The 24944-nt window shown below is 42.2% G+C and overlaps 1 protein-coding gene across 2 annotated transcripts in view; it reads right to left on the bottom strand.

The window, feature by feature from the left end:
• Positions 1-3236: 3236 nt before the first annotated feature.
• Positions 3237-24944, bottom strand: part of LOC133623670 (Golgi resident protein GCP60) — a 38262-nt gene continuing 16554 nt past the window's right edge. The window contains exons 6-8 of one of the 2 annotated variants that reach the window (XM_061986942.1): positions 19038-19284; positions 8695-8982; positions 3237-4383 (exon numbers count right to left, since the gene is read on the bottom strand). In XM_061986942.1, coding sequence (XP_061842926.1) covers positions 4169-4383; positions 8695-8982; positions 19038-19284 — 750 coding nt within the window. In that variant the 3' untranslated portion in view covers positions 3237-4168. The remainder of the gene's footprint in view (positions 4384-8694; positions 8983-19037; positions 19285-24944) is intronic. The other variant, XM_061986943.1, reaches the window with a different exon arrangement.

Here is a 24944-nt window from a genome sequence, read left to right as displayed (position 1 = left end):
CCCTAATAATAATTAAAGCTGCAAGCAGCGATGGACGGGACCAACTTTGAAGGCTCATAAAATCCAAACCGGAGCAGTAATTAAAACTCTTTCATCAACTTTTAATCAGAAGGATTCAATCTCTCTCCTGTGCTAATTTGAAGCCGACACGACAAACGCGCTCAGAGGAGATAATGTTTGAAAAAAAGGTGACCGTTTTTACACAACTTTTGTTTTGAAGGGGGAATTGCAAACTTCCTGTTGATTTTTGCTGGGGGTTGTCAATTTATGAAATGTAGGTCTAAGTGAGACCTACATAGAGGTTTTTGTTTCATGTCTCTATGACATTCCTACTGGGAGTTAGAGGCAGTTTTGTCTGTGTTTTCTTCCTCGAGTGCAATTTTGAGTTTTGGGGTTTGGTTTTTTGATTAGATCGCAATTTTTGCCAGTCCTGATGTGTGTGTCCAGTTTGGTGAGTTTTGAAGCATGTTAAGGGGGTCAAATTACAGCTCAAAGAGGCAAAAGTGACTGTTTTTATTAAAATGTTTTGAAGGGGGAATTGCCAACTTCCTGTTGATTTTTGCTGAAAGATGTCAATGTATGAAATCTAGGGCTAAGTCAGACCTACATAGAGGTTTTTGTTTCATGTCCCTACGACATTCCTACCGGACGTTACAAGCAGTTTTGTCTGTGTTTTTTCCTAGGGGGCGCTAGAGCGCAATTTCGAGTTTTGGGGTGTGGTTTTTATTAAATGTCAAATATGGTGAGTTTTGAAGCATGTTAAGGGGGTCAAATCAGAGCTCAAAGAGGCGGCGGAATAATAATAATAATAAAACGCACAAAATACAATAGGGTCCTCTGTCCCAAAGGGACATTGCGGTCCCTAATAATAATTAAAGCTGCAAGCAGCGATGGACGGGACCGACTTTGAGGGCTCATAAAATCCAAACCGGAGCAGTAATTAAAACTCTTTCATCAACTTTTAATCAGAAGGGTTCAATCTCTCTCCTGTGCTAGTTTGAAGCCGACACGACAAACGCGCTCAGAGGAGATAATGTTTGAAAAAAAGGTGACCGTTTTTACACAACTTTTGTTTTGAAGGGGGAATTGCAAACTTCCTGTTGATTTTTGCTGGGGGTTGTCAATTTATGAAATGTAGGTCTAAGTGAGACCTACATAGAGGTTTTTGTTTCATGTCTCTATGACATTCCTACTGGGAGTTAGAGGCAGTTTTGTCTGTGTTTTCTTCCTCGAGTGCAATTTTGAGTTTTGGAGTTTGGTTTTTTGATTAGATCGCAATTTTCGCCAGTCCTGATGTGTGTGTCTATTTTGGTGAGTTTTGAAGCATGTTAAGGGGGTCAAATTACAGGTCAAAGAGGCAAAAGTGACTTTTTATTAAAATGTTGTTTTGAAGGGGGAATTGCCAACTTCCTGTTGATTTTTGCTAAAAGATGTCAATGTATGAAATCTAGGTCTAAGTCAGACCTACATAGAGGTTTTTGTTTCATGTCTCTACGACATTCCTACCGGAAGTTACAAGCAGTTTTGTCTGTGTTTTTTCCTAGGGGGCGCTAGAGCGCAATTTCGAGTTTTGGGGTGTGTTTTTTATTAGATGGCAATTTTTGCCAGTCCTGATGTGTGTGTCAAATATGGTGAGTTTTAAAGCATGTTAAGGGGGTCAAATTAGAGCTCAAAGAGGCGGCGGAATAATAATAATAATAAAACGCACAAAATACAATAGGGTCCTCTGTCCCAAAGGGACATTGCGGTCCCTAATAATAATTAAAGCTGCAAGCAGCAATGGACAGGACCGACTTTGAAGGCTCATAAAATCCAAACCGGAGCAGTAATTAAAACTCTTTCATCAACTTTTAATCAGAAGGGTTCAATCTCTCTCCTGTGCTAATTTGAAGCAGACACGACAAACGCGCTCAGAGGAGATAATGTTTGAAAAAAGGTGACTGTTTTTACACAACTTTTGTTTTGAAGGGGGAATTGCAAACTTCCTGTTGATTTTTGCTGGGGGTTGTCAATATGTCGAAATATATGAAATGTAGGTCTAAGTGAGACCTACATAGAGGTTTTTGTTTCATGTCTCTAAGACGTTCCTACTGGACGTTACAGGCAGTTTTGTCTGAGTTTTCCTCCTAGGAGCAGTTGTGTCTGTGTTTTCTTCCTAAGGGGGCGCCAGAGCGCAATTTTGAGTTTTGGGGTTGGTTTTTTTTATTAGATCGCAATTTTTGCCAGTCCTGATGTGTGTGTCCATTTTGGTGATTTTTGAAGCATGTTAAGGGGGTCAAATTACAGCTCAAAGAGGCAAAAGTGACTGTTTTTATTAAAATGTTGTTTTGAAGGGGGAATTGCCAACTTCCTGTTGATTTTTGCTGAAAGATGTCAATGTATGAAATCTAGGGCTAAGTCAGACCTACATAGAGGTTTTTGTTTCGTGTCACTACGACATTCCTACCGGAAGTTACAAGCAGTTTTGTCTGTGTTTTTTCCTAGGGGGCGCTAGAGCGCAATTTCGAGTTTTGGGGTGTGGTTTTTATTAGATGGAAATTTTTGCCAGTCCTGATGTGTGTCAAATATGGTGAGTTTTAAAGCATGTTAAGGGGGTCAAATTAGAGCTCAAAGAGGCGGCGGAATAATAATAATAATAATAATAAAACGCACAAAATACAATAGGGTCCTCTGTCCCAAAGGGACATTACGGTCCCTAATAATAATTAAAGCTGCAAGCAGCAATGGACGGGACCGACTTTGAGGGCTCATAAAATCCAAACCGGAGCAGTAATTAAAACTCCATCAACTTTTAATCAGAAGGGTTCAATCTCTCTCCTGTGCTAATTTGAAGCCGACACGACAAACGCGCTCAGAGGAGATAATATTTGAAAAAAGGGGACTATTTTTACCCAACTTTTGTTTTGAAGGGGGAATTGCAAACTTCCTGTTGATTTTTGCTGGGGGTTGTCAGTGTATGAAATATAGGTCTAAGTGAGATCTACATAGAGGTTTTTGTTTCATGTCTCTACGACATTCCTACTGGGAGTTACAGGCAGTTTTGTCTGTTTTCTTCCTAGTTTTGTGGTTTGGTTTTTCGATTAGATCGCAGTTTTCGCCAGTCCTGATGTGTGTGTCCAATTTGGTGAGTTTCGAAGCATGTTAAGGGGGTCAAATTACAGCTCAAAGAGTAATAAAACGCTAGAAATACAATAGGGTCCTCGGTCCCTAATAATAGGCAAACTAGTCCAGTCCAAGAGATGACCATAACATAATTTTAATCATGATTAAATATATGACCAAATATATCTTGGAGAACTCATGAGACCCAAACAAGTCAAAACAATACAAAAAGTGTCTCCCGACAGATTTTTTTAAACCTCCTTTTTTTTTTCTCCTATTTGTGGGGTAAAATGTATAAAGTCTTATTTCATTCCTCCTACACTTTTAACAGTGCGTCGACCTTTTTGCCCAAGTCTAAAACACACCCGCCCCATACTTAAAGTTATTTATATCATTATTTACATACAAAAAAAAAACTCCATTTAGTGAGAAACAACAAGAGAGAAACCACACACATGGTACAGGAACATTGGAGATGGACGAAAATGATGAAATGAACAAAAGGTGGTAAAATGTTTGAACGGGATATTTGTCGTTGGACTTCAATCATGCATTTGTCTATTTGCACGGGGACTTTTGTGGACCAACAAAGACATGGACTTCCTTCATTAATTGTGCCAAAAGCGCACGTCTTGACGACGTTCACAAAGAAAGTGATGGCTGTTACTCTTTACGCTGCGCCTTTTAGCGTATTTGATCTCCCTGGAGAAAGAGCAAAGAAGAAACACTGGCTGAAGAGTGCAAGATCCCAGGCTGAAAAGAGGCCGAATAAAACATGTGTGACAAGGACAGGTAGGGAGTAGATAGACACTCCTCTTCCATGGAATCAGCTTGGGACACAAATAAATCCATAACATTGGTCCCTTCACCTAAAAAAGGAAAAAAAAACAGGGCTCCAGGTGTGTCTATTTGTCTCCCTCTGGTGGTGGCTTTCAGAATTGCTCCTGACATAAACCCAGGCACCTGCTGCCTTCATACAAACACACACAGACGTATATATATATATATATATATATATGTATATATATATATATATATATGGACATAGACACTCCTCGGTTCAGGCTTATCTGGTGTAGTAGACTCTGTAATAAACACTCTTGGCGCGCCACAGCGAGTAGGAGTTGTCGAACTTGAGCAGGTAGACGCCGCGGCCGGGGTACTGGTGGCTGCCGGCGTACACCTCCTCGTGACAGTCCCGCCGGTACACCGGCACAATCTCGTCCACCTGAGGCTTCCCCGCCCCCTTCTTGGCCTTCTCCTCTTCACTCGGGGGCTCCCCTGAAGTCACACGGGCAAGTGGAGGCGTTATAAAATGGTAGAGGTGGAGGACACTTGGAGCAGTTTCTCTCATGGGCTGTGCAACACTGCCACCTACTGCTCATTTTTTATGTCTTCCCTTGGCCCAAAACAGTTTTTCCCGGTATTTTCCTGTCATGTCTTCCTTTGAGCGATATTTCCCGCATCTACTTTGTTTTAGCAATCAAGAATATTTCAGTTGTTTTTATCCTTCTTAGTGGGGACATTGTTGATTGTCATGTCATGTTCGGAAGCACATTGTCTTTGCTCCACAGTAAGTCTTTGCTGTCGTCCAGCATTCTGTTTTTGTTTACTTTGTAGCCAGTTCAGTTTTAGTTTCGTTCTGCATAGCCTTCCCTAAGCTTCAATGCCTTTTCTTAGGGGCACTCACCTTTGGTTTATTTTTGATTAAAGCATTAGACACCTTTTTACCTGCACACTGCCTCCCGCTGTTTCCCACATCTACAAAGCAATTAGCTACCTGCTGCCACCTACTGATATGGAAGAGTATTACACGGTTACTCTGCCGGGCTCTAGACCAGTGTTTTTCAACCTTTTTTGAACCAAGGCACATTTTTGTGCGTTGAAAAAATGCGGAGGCACACCACCAGCAGAAATCATTAAAAAGCGAAACTCAGTTGACAGTAAAAAGTCGCAATTGTTGGATATGACTTTAAAACATAACCAAGCATGCATCACTATAGCTCTTGTCTCAAAGTAGGTGTACTGTCACCACCTGTCACATCACACCCTGACTTATTTGGACTTTTTTGCTGTTTTCCTGTGTGTAGTGTTTTACTTCTTGTCTTGCGCTCCTATTTTGGTGGCTTTTTCTCTTTTTTTTGGTATTTTCCTGTAGCAGTTTCATGTCTTCCTTTGAGCGATATTTCCCGCATCTACTTTGTTTTAGCAATCAAGAATATTTCAGTTGTTTTTATCCTTCTTTGTGGGGACATTGTTGAATGTCATGTCATGTTCGGATGCACATTGAGGACGCCGTCTTTGCTCCACAGTAAGTCTTTGCTGTCCTCCAGCATTCTGTTTTTGTTTACTTTGTAGCCAGTTCAGTTTTAGTTTCGTTCTGCATAGCCTTTCCTAAGCTTCAATGCCTTTTCTTAGGGGCACTCACCTTTTGTTTATTTTTGATTAAAGCATTAGACACCTTTTTAACTTCACACTGCCTCCCGCTGTTTCCCACATCTACAAAGCTATTATCTACCTGCTGCCACCTACTGATATGGAAGAGTATTACACGGTTACTCTGCCGAGCTCTAGACAACACCGACACTCAACAACAACACATCATTTGCAGACTATAATTACTGCTTTGCAAAAAATATTTTTAACCCAAATAGGTGAAATTAGATAATCTCCCACGGCACACCAGACTGTATCTCATGGCACAGTGGTTGAAAAACACTGCATTAAATCATTTATAACCGACCGCATTTTCTCCTACTTAACTTTGGCCAGACACAGCAATAAGCTTGTTCATAGATGTATTATAAAACTCCTGATAGGAAGTCGCAATTTGTTATATTTGTTACATCTTTGTCATATGGGACAATGCACATTAATTAACATATAAAATGTAACGGTGCCTAATTGTAGGCAAAAGCGAGGTTCCGTCCAGCTAGGTTGATGACCTAAGATCAGGGCAGATCAGGAACCAAGGGACTATAGTAGTTAAAGTGCAAAAGGCAGATGGAGAAGTACTACATTTGTTGCATATAATAATTGTGCTGAAGGAAAAAAACTACACATCTCCTTTGGCCTAGTGCTGCTATTATTGTACATTGTCCTATTACATAAGTAGTTAGCAATAACGGATGTATTTACGCATGGAAAATTGGATCAAAAAAGCTATTATAGTGAATTTACGTATGAAATATTGCACAAAATATGAATACATAACTTTTAGAATGGAAACAGTAACCCACAGAAATTTATTAGAACTAATGCCAAGTATTTCTAGCTTTCTTATATATTCATGCTCTTGAATGTGATGCATCACCTATAACCCATCAGACACTAAAGCCAAAACAAAGCCTACTACTACCAAAAATGAGCAAAAAACTAAAGTCTATGGAGAGCTTTTATGCAAAGGGAAAAGTTCAGGTGGCTCCCACTAGTTAAATGTTATGGGGACTTTTTTCATGTATTCACTTTTCATGCACTTATTTGCGATATCATCCTGCCACACGTGGAAGGCCGGTCGGTGGAAATAATGCCGACATTAAACCGGTCCCTGGTGCAAAAAAAGGTTGGGGACCCCTGACTTATTGTATGAAAGTGAACTGATCTGGCTTGTGTTTATATTGCAGAGTGATCAGCTGTGCATAAAGTGTGACACGACACATTCTAGCACTGTCGTACTGCATTGTAAACCTCACCACTGTGTTCATACCCCTTTATAGGCCGAGTACTTAATAGAGATGTCCGATAATGGCTTTTTTGCCGATATCCGATATTGTCCAACTCTTAATTACTGATTCCGATTATCAACCGATACCGATATATACCATGTTTTTCGGACTATAAGTCCCAGTTTTTTTCATAGTTTGGCCGGGCTCCAGTGCGACTTATATTTGTTTTTTTTCTTTTTTTATTATGCATTTTCGGTAGGTGCGACTTATAGTCCGTAAAATACGGTACAGTGGTGGAATGAACACATTATTATGCCTAATTTTGTTGTGATGCCCCGCTGGATGCATTCAACAATGTAACAAGGTTTTCCAAAATAAATCAACTCAAGTTTTGGAAAAAAATGCCAACATGGCACTGCCATATTTATTATTGAAGTCACAAAGTGCTTTTTTTTTTTTAACATGCCTCAAAACAGCAGCTTGGAATTTGGGACATGCTCTCCCTGAGAGGAGGTTGAGGTGGGCGGGGTTGGGGGGCGGTGTATATTGTAGCATCCCGGAAGAGTTATTGCTGCAAGGGGTTCTGGGTATTTGTTCTGTTGTGTTTATGTTGTGTTACGGTGCGGATGTTCTCCCGAAATGTGTTTGTCATTCTTGTTTGGTGTGGGTTCACAGTGTGGCGCATATTTGTAACAGTGTTAAAGTTGTTTATACGGCCACCCTCAGTGTGACCTGTATGGCTGTTGACCAAGTATGGATTGCATTCACTTGTGTGTGTGAAAAGCCGTAGATATTATGTGACTGGGCCGGCACGCAAAGGCAGTGCCTTTAAGGTTTATTGGCGCTCTGTACTTCTCCCTACGTCCGTGTACACAGCAGCGATCTAAAAAGTCATACATTTTACTTTTTGAAACCGATACCGATAATTTTGAAACCGATAATTTCCGATATTACATTTTAAAGCATTTATCGGCCGATAATGTCGGCAGTCCGATATTATCGGACATCTCTAGTTTTTATCCTTCTTTGTCGGGACATTGTTGATTGTCATGTCATGTTCGGATGTCCATTGTGGACGCCGTCTTTGCTCCACAGTAAGTCTTTGCTGTCCTCCAGCATTCTGTTTTTGTTTACTTTGTAGCCAGTTCAGTTTTAGTTTCGTTCTGCATAGCCTTCCCTAAGCTTCAATGCCTTTTCTTAGGGGCACTCACCTTTTGTTTATTTTTGGTTTAAGCATTAGACACCTTTTTACCTGCACCCTGCCTCCCGCTGTTTCCCACATTTACAAAGCAATTAGCTAGCGGCTGCCACCTACTGATATGGAAGAGTATTACACGGTTACTCAGTACAGACACTCAACAACAACACATCATTTGCAGACTATAATTACTGGTTTGCAAGAAATATTTTTAACCCAAATAGGTGAAATTAGATAATCTAACACTGACCTAAGGACATTTTACTTTTTGAAAACGATACCGATAATTCCCGATATTACATATTAAAGCATTTATCGGCCGATAATACCGGCAGTCCGATATTATCGGACATCTCTACTCAGGACCTTCGTATTGTATGTAATAAAAGAATATAAGCAACTGGTTTAAATATTGTAATATTGTTAACTGAACTGTCAATAGCAATTAGTATAAAATGTAGTGGATACACGGTATTGGTATTGTATTGGCCGGATGATCGTGTTTGAATCTGCAGCATACAACTCTGATTCTGAACATCCCTAATGGAAACGTGCATATGCACACTATACCACATTTGCGGGTGCAAACTATATGTGGAATGTTTGGTGGTGGTCAAGTGTGAATGTGGACTAAATGACAGTTCTCACTGTAAAGCGCTTTGAGTATCGAGTATAAATCTGATCATTGTTATTATTTGGACTACACAGGACTGTTGAAAAGTGCCTCACCTTCCTCCTCCTCGTCCTCATCGGTGGACTCCGACACGTGCACGCTGACCGAGGCCGACGCCGCATCCGTCCACTCGAAGAAGACCCCGAAGCCGATGTCGTAATAGTCTGTGGCGAACTCCCAGAACAGGTAGGAGCCTTCCTCGTGCGTGGGGACGCGCACCGTCACCACCTCGCCGCGCCCCACCGTGATCACGCTGTCGGCGTCCTGGCGGATCTTCTCTTTGAAGTCTTTGATCTGCGGGCGCGTCCACATGGAGGGAGCAGCGATGACGGGTGGAGAGTCTGCTGTTGTGCCAGAAGACGTATTCATTACGATCACGGAGAGAATTGTGTCATCTGGATGTGCCGAAACACATTCCAAACCTTTGAACTGGTTAAATGTGTGGTATCTACATATACCGTATTTTCCGCACCATAAGCCGCGCCTTCAATGAACGGCATATTTCAAAACTTTGTCCACCTATAAGCCGCCCCGTGTTATAAGCCGCATCTAACTGCGCTAAAGGAATGTCAAAAAAACAGTCAGATAGGTCAGTCAAACTTTAATAATATATTAAAAACCAGCGTGATGTGGGCGCGCATGGAGTCGTATATCAACATGGACGGAGCTGCGTGAAAAAAGCCACCCGGCCTCTTCGCGTAAACTTCCCTTAACCACTCGCTCATCTTTTCTTCATCCATCCATCCCTTCGAGTTAGCTTTTATGATGACGCCGGCTGGAAAGGTCTCTTTTGGCAAGGTCTTCCTTTTGAATATCACCATGGGTGGAAGTTTCTGGCCATTAGCATGGCAAGCTAGAACCACAGTGAAGGATGACTTCTCATTCCCTGTGGTGCGAATATTCACCGTGCGTGCTCCCGTTGTATCCACAGTGCGGTTCACAGGAATATCAAAAGTCAGTGGAACCTCGTCCATGTTGATAATGTTCTCTGGCCGGATCTTTTTTTCAGCTATCTTGTTTTTACAATATGCACGGAAAGTAGCCAGCTTTTCTTGAAAGTCTTTAGGCAGTTGCTGTGAAATAGTAGTCCGTGTGCGGATGGAGAGATTGCGTCTTTTCATGAACCGGAAACCTGTCGCTTAGTAGGAGCCATTTTGTGGTCTTTACAGATGTAAACACACAAAGGTAATGAAACGTAATATCCGCGCGCTTCTTCTTCTTCTACGCGGGCGGGTGGTTGCTTACAGTAGAAGAAGAAGCGCTTCCTGTTCTATGGGGGCGGGTGCTTACCTTGGCGGTTGCTTGCGTAGAAGAAGAAGCACTTCCTCTTCTACGGGGAAAAAAGATGGCGGCTGTTTACCGTAGTTGCGAGACCGAAACTTTATGAAAATGAATCTTAATATTAATCCATATATAAAGCGCACCGGGTTATAAGCCGCACTGTCAGCTTTTGAGTAAATTTGTGGTTTTTAGGTGCGGCTAATAGTGCGGAAAATACGGTAACAGTGACAGTACCTCAGGTCCTTCAGAGTAGGATAAGTTTAAAAGGTTCAGTTACAATGCAAGCTCTTTGAGCTAAAACAAAAACAGTTTGAGCATATTTCTTCTTTGCCGTCCTAATGTTCATATTTTTACAAGGATTTGTTTCCTTAAACGTTTGTCCTTGCCTTACCCACAATATCATGCTTCGTAAGCTCCGCAGTTCAAGTAGTCGTTAACCCTTGAGGAAACCTCGGGCTCTAAACTGGCATTACATATGTTCCTTAGGTCAGTGTTAGATGATCTAATTTCACCTACCGTATTTTCCGCACTATTAGCCGCACCTAAAAACCACAAATTTACTCAAAAGCTGACAGTGCGGCTTATAACCCGGTGCGCTTTATATATGGATTAATATTAAGATTCATTTTCATAAAGTTTCGGTCTCGCAACTACGGTAAACAGCCGCCATCTTTTTTCCCCGTAGAAGAGGAAGTGCTTCTTCTTCTACGCAAGCAACCGCCAAGGTAAGCACCCGCCCCCATAGAAGAGGAAGCGCTTCTTCTTCTACTGTAAGCAACCACCCGCCCGCGTAGAAGAAGAAGCGCGCGGATATTACGTTTCATTTCCTTTGTGTGTTTACATCTGTAAAGACCACAAAATGGCTCCTACTAAGCGACAGGTTTCCGGTTCATGAAAAGACGCAATCTCTCCATCCGCACACGGACTACTATTTCACAGCAACTGCCTAAAGACTTTCAAGAAAAGCTGGCTACTTTCCGTGCATATTGTAAAAACAAGATAGCTGAAAAAAAGATCCGGCCAGAGAACATTATCAACATGGACGAGGTTCCACTGACTTTTGATATTCCTGTGAACCGCACTGTGGATACAACGGGAGCACGTACGGTGAATATTCGCACCACAGGGAATGAGAAGTCATCCTTCACTGTGGTTCTAGCTTGCCATGCTAATGGCCAGAAACTTCCACCCATGGTGATATTCAAAAGGAAGACCTTGCCAAAAGAGACCTTTCCAGCCGGCGTCATCATAAAAGCTAACTCGAAGGGATGGATGGATGAAGAAAAGATGAGCGAGTGGTTAAGGTAAGTTTACGCGAAGAGGCCGGGTGGCTTTTTTCACGCAGCTCCGTCCATGTTGATATACGACTCCATGCGCGCCCACATCACGCTGGTTTTTAATATATTATTAAAGTTTGACTGACCTATCTGACTGTTTTTTTGACATTCCTTTAGCGCAGTTAGATGCGGCTTACAACACGGGGCGGCTTATAGGTGGACAAAGTTTTGAAATATGTCGTTCATTGAAGGCGCGGCTTATAACCCAGGGCGGCTTATGGTGCGGAAAATACGGTATTTGTGTTAAAAATATTTTGTTGCAAAGCAGTAATTATAATCTGCAAATGATGTGTTGTTGCTGTCTAGAGCTCGGCAGAGTAACCGTGTAATAGTCTTCCATATCAGTAGGTGGCAGCCGGTAGCTAATTGCTTTGTAGATGTGGGAAACAGCGGGAGGCAGGGTGCAGGTAAAAAGGTGTCTAATGCTTAAACCAAAAATAAACAAAAGGTGAGTGCCCCTAAGAAAAGGCATTGAAGCTTAGGGAAGGCTATGCAGAACGAGACTAAAACTGAACTGGCTACAAAGTAAACAAAAACAGAATGCTGGAGGACAGCAAAGACTTACTGTGGAGCAAAGACGGCGTCCACAATGCACATCCGAACATGACATGACAATCAACAATGTCCCCACAAAGAAGGATAAAAACTGGAGATGTCCGATAAATGCTTTAAAATGTAATATCGGAAATTATCCGGTGGTCCTGGGTGTGACGTTAAACTACATCCAGGCATGAGATGGGAGGTTGTGTGTGGGGTTAGTGAGTCCCAACCAGAGGTGGGTAGTAACGCGCTACATTTACTCCGTTACATCTACTTGAGTAACTTTTGGGATAAATTGTACTTCTAAGAGTAGTTTTAATGCAACATACTTTTACTTTTACTTGAGTATATTTATAGAGAAGAAACGCTACTTTTACTCCGCTACTTTTATCTACATTCAGCTCGCTACTCGCTACTAATTTTTATCGATCTGTTAATGCACGCTTTGTTTGTTTTGGTCTGTCATAGTGCCTGCGTTTCAACAAATACAGTCACTGGTGACATTCACTCCGTTCCACCAATCAGATGCAGTCACTGGTGACGTTGGACCAATCAAACAGAGCCAGGCGGTCACATGACCTGACTTAAACAAGTTGAAAAACTTATTGGGGTGTTACCATTTAGTGGTCAATTGTACGGAATGTGTACTGTACTGTGCAATCTACTAATAAAAGTTTCAATCAATCAATCAAAAGTGTGAAGGAAAAAAAGACCATTTTATTTCAACCGTACATCCCGTCAAAAGCCTAAAGACTGACTGCACAGTTCCTGTCTTCACAATAAAAGTGCCGCTCCATCGCGACTGCGCTTTCAAAATAAGAGTCTCCGAAAGCCAGCGCAAACAAGCTAGCAAGCTACGGAGTTTGCCGCCAATGTATTTCTTGTAAAGTGTATAAAAACGAATATGGAAGCTGGACAAATAAAATGCCAAAAACCAACCACTTTCATGTGGTATTAGACAGAAAGGAGGAACTTTTTTTCTCCTCCATTTGAAAACGTGGACGCTATCATCACTACGGTCTGATTCCAATCAATGCAAGTCATCAGAATCAGGTAATACACCAACTTATATTCTTGTCTTCATGAAAGAAAGGAATCTATATGTGTTAAACATGCATGTATATTCATTAAAACACCTTTAACATGTAAACAAAAACGGCAAAATAAATAAATATAAATTATATACTGTATATATATATGTGTGTGTGTATATATATATATATATATATATATATATATATATATATATATATATATATGATATGAGTGTGTATGTTACTCATCAGTTACTCAGTACTTGAGTAGTTTTTTCACAACATACTTTTTACTTTTACTCAAGTAAATATTTGGGTGACTACTCCTTACTTTTACTTGAGTAATAAATCTCTAAAGTAACAGTACTCTTACTTGAGTACAATTTCTGGCTACTCTACCCACCTCTGGTCCCAACTAACGTCTATAAAATGCACACAAAGAAGCGTTTGCACCTTCTCTTGTGACTGGCGGGCGGTCAGCGCCATAAAGCTGAGCGGGTCCCTGGGTAATTGGGGCGCGGACAACCAACAGGACAGACTAAGTTCAACAGTCCAGTAAGGCAATTAGTCTAGGAGAAGGATCTCTGATATAAAATACCCCTTCCAAGCCAGCGTGGAAGGTGTAGGCTAATAACCAGCATGAAAAGTACGCCAAGAAGACGGCCCCCAGTCCCCAGCAGTTCCAGAGGGAACAGTGCAGTGGCAGGGAGCAGCTAGAGATCGTTCACTATGGCAGAAACATGCTGAGGCTTTCGTCCAGCAGTGGACTGACAACGGCTGATGATGATCGGAAATTATCGGTATCGGTTTCAAAAAGTAAAATGTATGACTTTTTAAAACGGACGTAGGGAGAAGTACAGAGCGCCAATAAACCTTAAAAGGCACTGCCTTTGCGTGCCGGCTCAGTCACATAATATCTACGGCTTTTCACACACACAAGTGAATGCAAGGCATACAGGTCACACTGAGGGTGGCCGTATAAACAACTTTAACACTGTTACAAATATGCGCCACACTGTGAACCCACACCAAACAAGAATGACAAACACATTTCGGGAGAACATCTGCACCGTACCACAACATAAACACAACAGAACAAATACCCAGAACCCCTTGCAGCACTAACTCTTCCGGGACGCTACAATATACACCCCCCGCCCAACCCCGCCCACCTCAACCTCCTCATGCTCTCTCAGGGAGAGCATGTCCCAAATTCCAAGCTGCTGTTTTGAGGCATGTTAAAAAAAAATAATGCACTTTGTGACTTCAATAATAAATATGGCATTTTTTTCCATAACTTGAGTTGATTTATTTTGGAAAACCTTGTTACATTGTTTAATGCATCCAGCAGGGCATCACAACAAAATTAGGCATAATAATGTGTTAATTCCACCACTGTATATAATGGTATCGGTTGATGTCGGAATCGGTAATTAAGAGTTGGACAATATCGGAATATCAGATATCGGCAAAAAAGCCATTATCGGACATCTCTAATAAAAACAACTGAAATATTCTTGATTGCTAAATCAAAGGAAGACATGAAACTGCTACAGGAAAATACCAAAAAAAGAGAAAAAGCCACCAAAATAGGAGCGCGTGTAATACTCTTCCATATCAGTAGGTGGCAGCAGGTAGCTAATTGCTTTGTAGATGTGGGAAACAGCGGGAGGCAGTGTGCAGGTGAAAAGGTATCTAATGCTTTAATCAAAAATAAACAAAAGGTGAGTGCCCCTAAGAAAAGGCATTGAAGCTTAGGGAAGGCTATGCAGAACGAGACTAAAACTGAACTGGCTACAAAGTAAACAAAAACAGAATGCTGGACGACAGCAAAGACTTACTGTGGAGCAAAGACGGCGTCCACAATGTACATCCGAACATGACATGACAATCAACAATGTCTCCACTAAGAAGGATAAAAACAACTGAAATATTCTTGACTGCTAAAACAAAGTAGATGCGGGAAATATCGCCTAAAGGAAGACATGAAACTGCTACAGGAAAATACCAAAAAAAAAGAAAAAGCCATCAAAATAGGAGCGCAAGACAAGAAGTAAAACACTACACACAGGAAAACAGCAAAAAAAAAGTCCAAATAAGTCAGGGTGTGATGTGACAGGTGGTGACAGTACACCTACTTTGAGACAAGAGCTATAGTGATGCATGCTTGGTTATGCTTTAAAGTCATATCCAACAATTGCGACGACGACTTTTTACTTTTTCAACGCAAAAAATGTGGCTTGGCTCAAAAAAGGTTGAAAAACACTGCCTTCGGTGATATGATTGTTTAGTTGAAAGGTTAGTTGTGTTGACCGCGAATGCAGCTGGTATAGGCTCTAGCCACCCCCGCGACCCCGAGAGGGACAAGCAGTAGAAAATGGATGGATGGGTCTTACATTTTTTCAGCAGGTGTTTTATTAGAAGTGAAAAAATAAAATAAAACAATAATAATAATTGTATTGCGTTTTGGATTGAAGCATTGTTGGACTAGAATATAAATATAAACACTCTTTAGGCCCCATTGACTCCCATTATAAGTGATATTTTTTTTTTTTGTCCATGAAAGCCGAATTAATCTCAATGATTGAAAAACAAGGAAATTGTTTTGGTGTAATTGCGCCCTTTAACCACCAGATGACGCCAGAAGACCATAGTGCTTGATTATCTGAGCTGAAATGTCCACTGTAGCAAAATTCAATTAATGAATTCTTGACCTACTCAATGCTGTAAATACCTAACCTCAACTATTCTACTTTGCAACTTATTCTTTTAGACACATTACATATTTTCCATTTTTCCATGTATTTGGACAAAAAGTCATAAAACAAATTTAAACAAATGAAAAACTTTCGACCAATAAATTGATTGGAAGACGTTAAAAGATTTCAAACGTTGAAAGTAAAACAAAAATAAATCCATCACTAACTTATTCAACTTTGATGAGAGAGTCCCTTAATATAATATAAGTGAAGAGGTGCTAAAAATAGGATTTGACTTTGGATTAATAGAACTTGTCTGTTTTACTTGATCTCAAACAAGTGACCTATTCTGTCCTGTCAGTCATTTTAAAGCATGTCCTCCAATAATTCAGACACTTTTCTTAATCCTGAAACGTTACTTTAGACGATTTCAAGCATCCTATACACAGCAAAGTTTCATGACTTCCATGCTATACCCCGCACCTGCTTTGTGTTAGCAAGCAAGGCTATTTAAGTTGTTGCTATCTTTCTTTGTGGGGACATTGTTGATTGTCATGTCATGTACGGATGTACTTTGTGGACATCGTCTCTGCTCCACATGCTGCAAGTTTTTGCTGTCGTCCAGCATTCTGTTTCTGTTGACTTTGTATCCAGTTCGGTTTTATTGTTGTTTTGCATAGCCTTCCCTATGTTTCAATGCCTTTTCCTTTTGTTCATTTTTGGTTTAAGCGTTACATACCTTTTTACCTTTTGCATATTGGGATCACGACAAGCCGTCCTCGTCTCACCCGACACGTTCCGACTTTTACAAAGCCATTAACTACCTGCTGCCACCTACTAGAGATGCGCGGATAGGCAATTATTTCATCCGCAACCGCATCACAAAAGTCGTCACTCATCCGCCATCCACCCGAACTAACATTTTATCAAAACCGCACCCGCCCGTTGTTATATATCTAATATAGACGATGCAAGGCATTAGTGAGGTTATAAAGCTTTTTGCCTGTTAAAGAAAGGAGACTGATCCAATGTAGCAGAGACATTCAATGCGTGCCACGCTGTCACGGCCCAGACGCACACCAGCGCGCAATCATCTGGGAGCCGCGCTGAGCGCACCTCCAAGCGCGCTCGCGCCACTCAAACTGCTGCAGGCAGCTGCGTTCTATCTTGTTTTAACATCCTGTGGCACTCTTCTGGGATCACGGCGGACGAAACTGCTCATGCTCAGGGTGTTTGTGGAGGTTCGGGGTTTTGCACAAATGTGATGCACCATGTTAGATGTCCCGGTTTTGTGACTGTCGTAGACATAAACAGCGTCGCAGCTCTTGCAAATCACGTAGCCAGCATTACTATCATCCTGATTTACAACCTCATAAAAACGAGTCCACGCTGAACTTTTCTGGCCTTTTTTTCCCCCTGGTCTTTAGTATTCCCTTTTTTAGTTTGTCGCGTACCACGTTTGCTGCCGGCGTTGCCATCTTTTTTTGTTTTCTTCTTCTTCTGTTGTGGCGTGCTGCAGGTGCCTGATGATAAATAATTGCCTGTTTCAAAGAGTGCTGCTCGTTTTTCGTATGTGGGTAACATTTAACTTTGTATATATATTTCCGAATTGGTTTAACTGCCCTGAGGTTGCTGAGGTAGTTAAAAAGCTCCTCGGTGGCAAGGCCCCGGGGGTAGATGAGATCCGCCCGGAGTTCCTTAAGGCTCTGGATGCTGTGGGGCTGTCTTGGTTGACAAGACTCTGCAGCATCGCGTGGACATCGGGGGCGGTACCACTGGATTGGCAGACCGGGGTGGTGGTTCCTCTCTTTAAAAAGGGGAACCGGAGGGTGTGTTCTAACTATCGTGGGATCACACTTCTCAGCCTTCCCGGTAAGGTCTATTCAGGTGTACTGGAGAGGAGGCTACGCCGGATAGTCGAACCTCGGATTCAGGAGGAACAGTGTGGTTTTCATCCTGGTCGTGGAACTGTGGACCAGCTCTATACTCTCGGCAGGGTCCTTGAGGGTGCATGGGAGTTTGCCCAACCAGTCTACATGTGTTTTGTGGACTTGGAGAAGGCAGTCGACCGTGTCCCTCGGGAAGTCCTGTGGGGAGTGCTCAGAGAGTATGGGGTATTGGACTGTCTGATTGTGGCGGTCCGCTCCCTGTATGATCAGTGCCAGAGCTTGGTCCGCATTGCCGGTAGTAAGTCGGACACGTTTCCAGTGAGGGTTGGACTACGCCAAGGCTGCCCTTTGTCACCCATTCTGTTCATAACTTTTATGGACAGAATTTCTAGGCGCAGTCAAGGCGTTGAGGGGATCTGGTTTGGTGGCTGCAGGATTAGGTCTCTGCTTTTTGCAGATGATGTGGTCCTGATGGCTTCATCTGGCCAGGATCTTCAGCTCTCACTGGATCGGTTCGCAGCGGAGTGTGAAGCGACTGGGATGAGAATCAGCACCTCCAAGTCCGAGTCCATGGTTCTCGCCCGGAAAAGGGTGGAGTGCCATCTCCGGGTTGGGGAGGAGATCTTGCCCCAAGTGGAGGAGTTCAAGTACCTCGGAGTCTTGTTCACGAGTGAGGGAAGAGTGGATCGTGAGATCGACAGGCGGATCGGTGCGGCGTCTTCAGTAATGCGGACGCTGTATCGATCCGTTGTGGTGAAGAAGGAGCTGAGCCGGAAGGCAAAGCTCTCAATTTACCGGTCGATCTACGTTCCCATCCTCACCTATGGTCATGAGCTTTGGGTTATGACCGAAAGGACAAGATCACGGGTACAAGCGGCCCAAATGAGTTTCCTCCGCCGGGTGGCGGGGCTCTCCCTTAGAGATAGGGTGAGAAGCTCTGCCATCCGGGAGGAGCTCAAAGTAAAGCCGCTGCTCCTCCACATCGAGAGGAGCCAGATGAGGTGGTTCGGGCATCTGGTCAGGATGCCACCCAAACGCCTCCCTAGGGAGGTTTTTAGGGCACGTCCGACCGGTAGGAGGCCGCGGGAAAGACACAGGACAAGTTGGGAAGACTATGTCTCCCGGCTGGCCTGGGAACGCCTCGGGATCCCACAGGAAGAGCTGGACGAAGTGGCTGGGGAGAGGGAAGTCTGGGCTTCCCTGCTTAGGCTGCTGCCCCCGCGACCCGACCTCGGATAAGCGGAAGAAGATGGATGGATGGATGGATGGTTTAACTGCCACCCGCCTGAATCTATTTAAAATCTAATTTTTTTTTATTTCAACTGCCCGACCCGCGGATAATCCGCGGACTCCGCGGTTGTGTCCGCAAACTACCACTACCACCTACTGACGTGGAGTATCACATGGTTACACTGCCGAGCTCTACACAGCACAGGCACTAAAGAAACAGCACATAATTCCCCCCCACCCCCAGTGGCGTATGACCAATAGTCGCATTAGAGAGTGCATGGACACTTGGACTTCACAAAAAAAACTAACAATTTGAAAAATCAGACTAATTTAGTGCATGGAGACGTAGTGACTTTACAGCAAAGACAACCTTAGCAAGGCTAACTTACCTAATAACGGCCCGTTCTCCGAGACCTCCTCTGCCGCCTCGGGGTCCAGCTCTCGGTCCGTGTTTTCCATGGAGGGGTCGGAGTGGCCGCCGCCGCCATTCACGGTCGGGGTGTCCTCGCTGGAAGGTGAAGCCGCGCACATCGGCCCCGCTGCCGACGCTGCGATGGGATCGCCGCTGCAGAAGCCACCGGCCTCCTGGTGGGCGTGCGCCGTCGGGTCAACCTGCTGCTGCCTCTGTAAGGCCGCCTGGGATGACAGCAGTTGGCACTCACTAATAGAAGAACGTTTTGTCACTTGACTCATTCTACATTCTGAATTGAGCAACTAGAGGGAGGGATATGCAAAAATCATGTAGTGTGTCCAAACAATCCCGCATGAGAAATGATGATGTAATAAGGGGAAGGGTGTAACGGTACGTGTATTTGTATTGAACCGTTTCGGTACGGGGGGTTCGGTTCGGTTCGGAGGTGTACCGAACGAGTTTCCACACGGACTTATTAAGTAGTGCACCACATGTGTAAACAATGCACACTGAGGCGCAACACACGGCATGCTAGCAATGACATACCTGCCAACTTTTGAAATCAGAAAAACCTAGTAGCCAGGGTCCAGGGGCCGCAGGCCCCGGTAGGTCCAGGACAAAGTCCTGGTGGGGGGTTCCCCCCGACGCAAAATGATTGATTGCATTCAGACAGGTTAAAATGTTGCTAAAACCATCACTTTTCTATCAGTCACAGTGACTTTTCAAAACAAAAATATTACAGCAAAATTCATATGGGTTGATTGACATGTTTATTCTGTAAGCTAACTTCAATAGTTTGAGATTATTTTGACAGTTAATGCCAGTTATCCTGTCAACCTTTCACAAGACTTCAATTTGTTAATTGAAAGTATAAACAGTATAAACACTTTTTACAGTAAACAAATGGTAAAACAGTACTAAACAATTCCATTTAAAAAAAAAATTGGTGTCATTAACTTTCTGTCCAAGCTTGTATAATCTACTGCCTTGTTCAATTGTATAAAATATTCTGTGCCTAAAATTCACATTTCTATCACAATTATCATACTGTAAACATGGTAAGCTAACTTCATTAAAATTAATAGTCCTGTCAATAGCATGGAATTACAATTCAAATGTAGTTTTTTTGTAAGCCTTTCAAAAGAATTCAAAATATGAAAAATGAATGAAAATTAATTTAAGCCATCAGACACTTGAAAAGTGGCACATCACATCTCTAATGTAATCATTTGAACTTTTCAACAGAAATAGCACTGCAAAAATATTAAGGACATACTTCTGTATTTTGGTAGTTATGCTGTCAACATTTAACAAGATTTCTTCAACTTGGACTTGAAAGCATAAATAGTATAAACACTTTTAACAGTACTAAACAATTCCAATAGATAACATTGGTGTCATTACCTTTTTGTGGCTAAAATCCAAATTTAGCAACGGCATTAGACTTGTGTTTTTTTGTCCCAACGTGGTCTTTTACATCGCTAATTCCTCCGTGTCCGATCGAAAAATCTTGTCTGCACAAGGTGAAATTCGCGTAGTTTTCACCCTTTTTGGAACGGATAATTATTCCCGGATAGGCTTTTGAATATTCTTCACGGAATGACTGCAGTTTTCTTTTCGGTTTAAGACTCGTTTGCGATTTTTCTCCGGCTGATTCCATGATCGTTCGCTCGTTTGGAAACAATGGGCAACAGGTGCCTCGTGCTTGGCAGCGGTGCTATAAATGCCTCGCGCATGGCATTCGGAATGGCTCGATAGGAAGTTACGGGAAGCAGTGTCGATTGTGATTGTTGTTACGCGATTTCGTGAATAAAACTTTAAAAAAACATTTTTTTTTTTAATTAATGAAAAACTGTATTTTTTATCACTGCAACCGTAACCCGGAATAGGTTGATGAAAACCGTACTAATTACGGGAAAACCGGAGTAGTTGGCAGGTATGCAACGACCAGGCTACTACAACATGTAAAAGCCAGAGCTGGAAGACCGTTTGGGAACATTTGGGCTTCGCGGTGCGATACAACAATGGATAACATCGCTTCGACGAAGAGAAAGACAAACAAACACAGCTCCCACCGCATTTCAGCAGCCTCTCCTCGGCGAGTCAGGCAGGGCTAAAGCAATAACAAATGTTTTTATAGCAGCAGATTTAAGACCACATTGCATTAAAAACTAGATTTTGAGCCACTTCTATGGTGGAAGAACAATGAGCCCATATATCCTCAGGCACTACCTCGCCCATACTTGCCAACCTTGAGACCTCCGATTTCGGGAGGTGGGGGCGGGGGCGTGGTTGGGGCGGGGGGCGTGGTTAAGATATATATATATATATATATATATATATATATATATATAAGAAATACTTGACTTTCAGTGAATTCTAGCTATATATATATATATATATATATATATATATATATATATATATAAATAAAATAAATACTTTAATTTCAGTATTCATTTACAAACTACAACTCACAAACACTTTAGAGTTAGGCTCCACCGTCAGAATGTGTACTTAAACTTATAAAGATCACATGGATATTATTCAGTGAGTTGATTCACCAAAACTAACCTGTTATACAGGAGGAAAAAGCACACAGGACGTTTCAATTGTTCACAGACTGGTCGCGCTCATCAGAATGACAAGACACTTCCGGTCTGCAGGTGATAGCATTCAATTGGGAAGAAACGCCCTACTGCCCCCTACTGACCAATGTGAATACTGATAAATGTGTAATGACAGCTCCAAAAAACGAATTCAAACCACAAAATAAAATAAATAAATCAACACAAAAATGTGACACATTATGGGTGGGTCACATATGCATGTACAGTAGATGGCAGTATTGTCCTGTTTAAAAGTGTCACAACATTGCTGTTTACGGCAGACGAACTGCTTTACGGTAGACACTGTTGTTGTGTGTTGTCAACACGTCACTCAGGTCCGCCTGAATTTCAGGAGTTTTTCGGGAGAAAATTTGTCCCGGGAGGTTTTCGGGAGAGGCGCTGAATTTCGGGAGTCTCCCGGAAAATCCGGGAGGGTTGGCAAGTATGACCTCGCCATACCTGCTACCTCCGTGCCCAGTCAAAGGGTATTTTCCACAGCTGGAGACATTTTAACTGCAAGCAGGTCTGCTCTTTCTGCAGACAATGTGGATAAACTGATTTTTCTGGCAAAAAACATGACAATTGAGTGAAAGTCACCAGGGTTAAAGACTGGGGGGGAAGAAAAGTTAATCTGAGGCTGAGTTGTATGTAGAAGAAAAGTTTTGTCATTTTATTTAATCTGAGCAACAACTTGAAGCAGTTTAATGTTGCACTTTATATGTAGAAAGGCTTTGTTAAGAAACCAATTCTGAGCCTTATCTTATTTAGTTTTTACTGTATATATGTTGACTGCATGAACCCTGGCAATGGACCCTGTGTGTATATGTATGTTATTGTTATGCTTAGCATTCATGACTGCCTGCTGTTGCACTGATCAGCCTAGTGGTGGCTCACATCCATCACACACACACACACAGCTATTTTAAAGCAATGTTCAAAGGATAAAGCCATTGTTTACACATTTTGGTAAATGAATAACCAGAAAATGGAAATTTTCTGGTTACCCCCTGAGTGGACCGCTCGCCTGTGCATCGGTTGGGGACATCTCTGCGCTGCTGACCCGTCTCCGCTCGAGATGGTCTCCTGCTGGCCTCACTATGGACTGGACTCTCACACTATTATGTTAGATCCACTATAGACTGGACTCTCACTATTATGTTAGATCCACTATGGACTGGACTCTCACACTATTATGTTAGATCCACTATGGACTGGACTCTCACTATTATGTTAGATCCACTATGGACTGGACTCTCACACTATTATGTTAGATCCACTATGGACTGGACTCTCACTATTAAGTTAGATCCACTATGGACTGGACTCTCACTATTATGTTAGATCCATTATGGACTGGACTCTCACTATTATGTTAGATCCACTATGGACTGGACTCTCACACTATTATGTTAGATCCACTATGGACTGGACTCTCACACTATTATGTTAGATCCACTATGGACTGGACTCTCACTATTATGTTAGATCCACTATGGACTGGACTCTCACACTATTATGTTAGATCCACTATGGACTGGACTCTCACTATTATGTTGGATCCACTATGGACTGGACTCTCACTATTATGTTAGATCCACTATGGACTGGACTCTCACGATTATGTTAGATCCACTGTGGACTGGACTCTCACTATTATGTTAGATCCACTATGGACTGAACTCTCACTATTATGTTAGATCCACTATGGACTGGACTTTCACTATTATGTTAGATCCACTATGGACTGGACTCTCACTATTATGTTAGATCCACTATGGACTGGACTTTCACAATATTATGTTAGATCCACTATGGACTGGACTCTCACACTATTATGTTAGATCCACTATGGACTGGACTCTCACTATTATGTTAGATCCACTATGGACTGGACTCTCACTATTATGTTAGATCCACTATGGACTGGACTCTCACTATTATGTTGGATCCACTATGGACTGGACTCTCACACTATTATGTTAGATCCACTATGGACTAGACTCTCACTATTATGTTAGATCCACTATGGACTGGACTCTCACTATTATGTTAGATCCACTATGGACTGGACTCTCACTATTATGTTAGATCCACTATGGACTGGACTCTCACTATTATGTTAGATCAACTATGGACTGGACTCTCACTATTATGTTGGATCCACTATGGACTGGACTCTCACTATTATGTTAGATCCACTATGGACTGGACTCTCACGATTATGTTAGATCCACTGTGGACTGGACTCTCACTATTATGTTAGATCCACTATGGACTGAACTCTCACTATTATGTTAGATCCACTATGGACTGGACTTTCACCATTATGTTAGATCCACTATGGACTGGACTCTCACTATTATGTTAGATCCACTATGGACTGGACTTTCACAATATTATGTTAGATCCACTATGGACTGGACTCTCACACTATTATGTTAGATCCACTATGGACTGGACTCTCACTATTATGTTAGATCCACTATGGACTGGACTCTCACACTATTATGTTAGATCCACTATGGACTGGACTCTCACACTATTATGTTAGATCCACTATGGACTGGACTCACACTATTATATTAGATCCACTATGGACTGGACTCTCTCACTATTATGTTAAATCCACTATGGACTGGACTCTCACACTATTATGTTAGATCCACTATGGACTGGACTCTCACTATTAAGTTAGATCCACTATGGACTGGACTCTCACTATTATGTTAGATCCACTATGGACTGGACTCTCACTATTATGTTAGATCCACTATGGACTGGACTCTCACACTATTATGTTAGATCCACTATGGACTGGACTCTCACACTATTATGTTAGATCCACTATGGACTGGACTCTCACTATTATGTTAGATCCACTATGGACTGGACTCTCACACTATTGTGTTAGATCCACTATGGACTGGACTCTCACTATTATGTTAGATCCACTATGGACTGGACTCTCACAATATTATGTTAGATCCACTATGGACTGGACTCTCACTATTATGTTAGATCCACTATGGACTGGACTCTCACACTATTATGTTAGATCCACTATGGACTGGACTCTCACTATTATGTTAGATCCACTATGGACTGGACTTTCACAATATTATGTTAGATCCACTATGGACTGGACTCTCACTATTATGTTAGATCCACTATGGACTGGACTCTCACACTATTATGTTAGATCCACTATAGACTGGACTCTCACACTATTATGTTAGATCCACTATGGACTGGACTCTCACACTATTATGTTAGAT

Source organism: Nerophis lumbriciformis, linkage group LG26 (genome assembly GCF_033978685.3).
Source record: "Nerophis lumbriciformis linkage group LG26, RoL_Nlum_v2.1, whole genome shotgun sequence".
In the NCBI taxonomy this organism is placed as follows: Eukaryota; Metazoa; Chordata; class Actinopteri; order Syngnathiformes; family Syngnathidae; genus Nerophis; species Nerophis lumbriciformis.
This window is presented reverse-complemented; position numbering and strand designations above follow the sequence as displayed.